Source organism: Metopolophium dirhodum, chromosome 2, assembly GCF_019925205.1.
Source record: "Metopolophium dirhodum isolate CAU chromosome 2, ASM1992520v1, whole genome shotgun sequence".
NCBI classification, from domain to species: domain Eukaryota; kingdom Metazoa; phylum Arthropoda; class Insecta; order Hemiptera; family Aphididae; genus Metopolophium; species Metopolophium dirhodum.
This window is the reverse complement of record NC_083561.1, coordinates 44,029,852-44,034,786: the sequence shown is the minus strand read 5'-3', so window position 1 is coordinate 44,034,786 and position 4,935 is coordinate 44,029,852. Positions and strand designations below refer to the sequence as shown.

At 28.7% G+C, this 4,935-nt stretch overlaps 1 protein-coding gene across 1 annotated transcript; it reads left to right on the top strand.

Moving 5' to 3' along the window:
* The first annotated feature begins 1,382 nt into the window (after positions 1 to 1,382).
* LOC132939844 (uncharacterized) lies at positions 1,383 to 2,258 on the top strand. Its single transcript, XM_061007243.1, has 4 exons — positions 1,383 to 1,541; positions 1,647 to 1,764; positions 1,833 to 1,939; positions 2,070 to 2,258. Exons 1-4 carry the CDS (start codon positions 1,488 to 1,490, stop codon positions 2,109 to 2,111), a joined length of 321 nt encoding a protein of 106 aa, XP_060863226.1. The 5' UTR covers positions 1,383 to 1,487; the 3' UTR covers positions 2,112 to 2,258.
* Positions 2,259 to 4,935: the final 2,677 nt, after the last annotated feature.

Sequence of the window (4,935 nt, the reverse complement as noted above, 5' to 3'; positions counted from 1 at the left end):
CATTATTGTATTCAAAATGTTACCAGACAGTGAAATTCAATCACTTTTAAACACTTTTAGTGATTCTGAAGATTCTGATACTAGTGCTCAGAATTCTGTAATTGATTTTGTTAGAGATGATGTAAATAACATTGATGATAAACTTGTTAGGTGTTTTTTTTTATGTAATTACATTTTATTTTACTCATAATATTGTATACATTTATTAATATAACTCATTAGATCTGGAGACTGATATTGTAAATAATGAAAACTGTAATACTCAAATTGATGTATTTGATATGGCGTTAGAAGTTGATACTGATCCTAATGTAGGAATGTATAGTGATAAAATGGTTAATATTGATGATTCACTTGCTGTAATTGAAGGTACAACATGTTAGGTGTTTTTTTTATGTTATTACATTTTATTTCACTCATAATATTGTATACATTTATTAATATAACTCATTAGATCTGGAGACTGATATTGTAAATAATGAAAACTGTAATACTCAAATTGATGTATTTGATATGGCGTTAGAAGTTGATACTGATCCTAATGTAGAAATGTATAGTGATAAAATGGTTAATATTGATGATTCACTTGCTGTAATTGAAGGTACAACATGTTAGGTGTTTTTTTTATGTTATTACATTTTATTTCACTCATAATATTGTATACATTTATTAATATAACTCATTAGATCTGGAGACTGATATTGTAAATAATGAAAACTGTAATACTCAAATTGATGTATTTGATATGGCGTTAGAAGTTGATACTGATCCTAATGTAGAAATGTATAGTGATAAAATGGTTAATATTGATGATTCACTTGCTGTAATTGAAGGTACAACCTGTTAGGTGTTTTGTTCATGACGTTTTAATAGTTAAATCAACTTTTTTTTATTTGCTCATGTTTTGATAGTTAAATCATTTTTAATTAGTTCATGTTTAAATAATTAAATCAACATTGTTTTTATGATATTTCTATGGTTATTATAAATAAAAGGATTTTAAAGTTAAATCAAAAACTCGTAAGTCAAATTTACTTAAAATCAAAACCTCCTAAGTACATTTAATAAATTACAAAAACTCGTAAGTCTAGTTTTTTTAAAAATCAAAAACTCGTAAGTCAAATTATTTTCACAATTATATTAAAATGTTGATTTTTTTGTCTTTCACCAATGTGGAGTAATCATAAAAGGAGTAAATAAAGTTATAATAGTTTATAATTGTCAAATAATAATACGTGTCACAGTTTTTCGCTTCTCCTGATCAATTTGATAAAAGTGACTTACGAGGTTTTGCTGGGTAGCCGAGATATTATCTGTGAGTGTGATATCTTGTGCGTGGTTCGTGTTGATAATATTATTTCCTTATCAGTTATTATTGTCACACGATTTGTTGGTTATATTTTTTATAAGCATTGAACATTCGCCATTTGAGTGTTTTCTATCTTGGACACGGTTTACGAGAGTTAAAAACGAACCTCGACGGCAATATGGATCACGAGGAATCACTTGCCAACATTAATTTTGACAATCTCGTCCTTTCGGTAAGATACGTGTGTTTTATGTCTCGACTCGGGTCGATGTCGACATAATAATAATGAATTATAATAGATATTAATTAATAAGATGACGTTTCAATTATATTACAGGAACAAACGCAGGCGATGAAAGAGAAGACTGCGACGGCTTCGCCTCCAGTGGCCGACAAACAAAGAAGCGATTCAGGAAAGAAGTCCACTGACAAAGTAGTTATCGGAGCCGAATCAGGTTAGGTTATAACCTCTGTGGTACCCAAACGTTTGTCTTCGTTATTTAATTTTATGTTTTTTTTACAGCGTTAGAGAGGTGTGAGCAAACTGCCAGTACGCATGGGGCAACAGACATGTTAAACGACTATACTTACCAACAATTCTTAGAGGAAACTCGGGGACGGAAGAATGAAGTAAATTATTATTATTACTATTTTACATAAATCATACGTTATACCTACTGTTATTATTGAATGCACATGATAACATTGATGTGAATGTCTTGTTCGGTGATTTGTAACATAATTATTCATTAATTCTCAGAATAGATTCCAGAAGGTGTCAAAGAGCGCTGGGACAAATTGACCACTCTACTACTACAATTATCTGCAGCATGATATCATGTAACATTTCATTGTAATGTATTACCTATGTTAAATGTTTATTATATAGTATATGATAATGTTTTATTAACAAATATTTGATACTAACTAATAAAATGTGTTTAACTCATTCACTGTTTTTATTTTATTAAATGGACATCGATGAACAACTGATTGCAACTGGCAAAACTTCAGACATTTATAATTAAGTCACAATGTGACATACTTACATCATAGGTATTAGTAAATAGTAAAACTAATATTGTACAATGTACATATTTTTATGTTATGATTTAATGAAATATGAACTATAAGCACTATGTCAATATTGTCAATGTCAATGTCATACTCCTAAATCGTAATCATAAATCACGGTTAAGAGTGGATAACTGGTGGTGTTGAGAAATATTACAGTATATATTTATTAATTATTATCATTAAGTACCTTTTTAAGTATATATATACACTTATATGTTACCTACTTGAGGTGGAGGCGAGAAATATTACAATATTATATTTATTTATTATTATTATTTTAATAATGTTTACAGGCATTGGAGCAAATAGGGGGAGTGGGCTTGGGGGACTTAGTCCCCCCCTCTGTTCAAAATCTAGTAATTAGTATTAATTTTTATATTCTGTGGTACTAAGCAATATGGCAATGGGGAGGGATGCTTCGGTCCCCCCAAAAAATTTAGTCAATTTGTGCCTATGTTTACAGGACATAATACAAATAAAACATAATAAATCTGTTACTCTTAACTTAACTCTTTACTTAATATTTAATAAGTAAAACGAAGGTATTGAAAGCTTATTGTACTTTAATATTATTTACAAATATATATGATTATTTATATTACAGAACTGTATAATAATGTGAATATCATTACAAAAAATCCAGTTTAATGTATTATATTCGTATGACATAATTTTAAAAAATAAAACACAGAATGTACAGAATTTAAAAAATGCAAGGATGTGAAAAAGAAGGTCCACTATTGAAAGACGATTTTATGATTGTAATAATGACACCATATCAAATAGATGTTTTGTCAAAATATGCAACTGACAGAATTTGCGTTGACAGCACCCATGAACTACCAGCCATGACTTTCAGCTTACAACATTACTCGTAGCTGATGAATTTGGAACTGGTTGCCCGGTTGCGTTCTGTTTAAGCAATAGAATTGATTCAGTGGCTATGTCTAGATTTTTTCTGTAAAAGAAAAGTAGGTTTAATTTAGGTCTGTACTAAGAAATACTTATATTTATAGCATGAATTAAGAAGATTCTTAGTTCATGATTAATTAATAAATGCATTAATGATATTTTTATATTTTTATAAGGCATATCAGCTAAACATGCAATTAAAGGGCTAAATAATATTTGGAGACACAAAAATTGTTCATTAATACTGCAAAATAATAATAATAATGCAATGCTATCAAGTAATACTCATTTTATTATTTTTTATTTTCAACAAAATACTATACCAAAAAAATTGTGGTTAGGGTACAGAACAGCTGTGATTTCTTAGATAACATGGTTGTCACAAATTCATTAACCATAATATTGTTATTAATTTTTTTTGAATCTTCGTGGTTTTTTAGTTAGTGTTTAATTCTATAGAATTATTATAGATTATAATATTATCTAGTCTAATATTATAAGTCGGTTCTATTCCGTCTCTTCACCGCTGGTAATAAGTGGTTTGAATAATATGTTTAGTCCTACGAAACCAATTTCTAAAAATGTATCATTTTAACCAGGCAAACTCATATCAAACAGGCAAAAGGTTATAGTTTACAATATTTCAACTACTTACTTACTTTTTTCATTTACAAATATATAATAAATTAACACATTAATTGTACATTTCTATTGATGTTTGGAACTTGGTATTATCAGACAAAGTGCTAATGGATTTTGCCACTTACCTACTGCCTCTGCTAAGCGATCTTTACATAAATTGACTTGCATAATAAATACAAATATGATGGATATTGGAGCTCGGAAGATTTGTGGAAAAAAACAGGTTAACAGGTATTAACAGGTTTTCATTAATTTAATTTCATTATTTTTTTTTATTAATCCTAGAAAAAAGACATTATAAAAATTACAATTTTGATTAATCTCCCTCCCTTAAGCTTGAAAGCTTGTGTGGGAGAGAGGCAGTCATTTAGCAAAATATATTAAATAATATAAAAAATACTAGCTGATCCCGTGTAATTCGTTGCCCGTTAAATGTACCAACTCTAGACTCTATGACTCAAACTTTGTTCAATTCGTTATTGAATATTCGGTGTATGGTGTTCAAAATTTATCTTAACTTTTCCGTTTCCCAGGATAAAAATTCTGATTCACAGCAGTATATTATCAGGTAGGCAATAATATACCTGCGTTAGATCGCAGAACTCGTGCTATTTGTACGTAAGTGTATAATTTAACTCTAAAGTATCAAAGTTATACCAAGTTTGTCGTATTCCACCTATGGTAGATTAATACAATCAATTAATACAAAATCTTAACCTAACAGAACCTTACTAATATCAGATGAATAAAAAAAACCAAATTTAACCATTTTTAAATTAGCCAGCCTTCTTCCCAGAGGTCTAATCTACACACAAATATTTATTTATATTTTTTTTTTTATATATATAACCAATACCTTAGCAACCATTTATAAACAATTATTTCTACCGTAAATTATCAAAATCCCTGTTTGAGCACTTCTTTTATTTTTTTCTGGACAACCCTTATCACTTAGGGGTATGAAAAATAGATGTTAGCCGATTCTCATACCTACT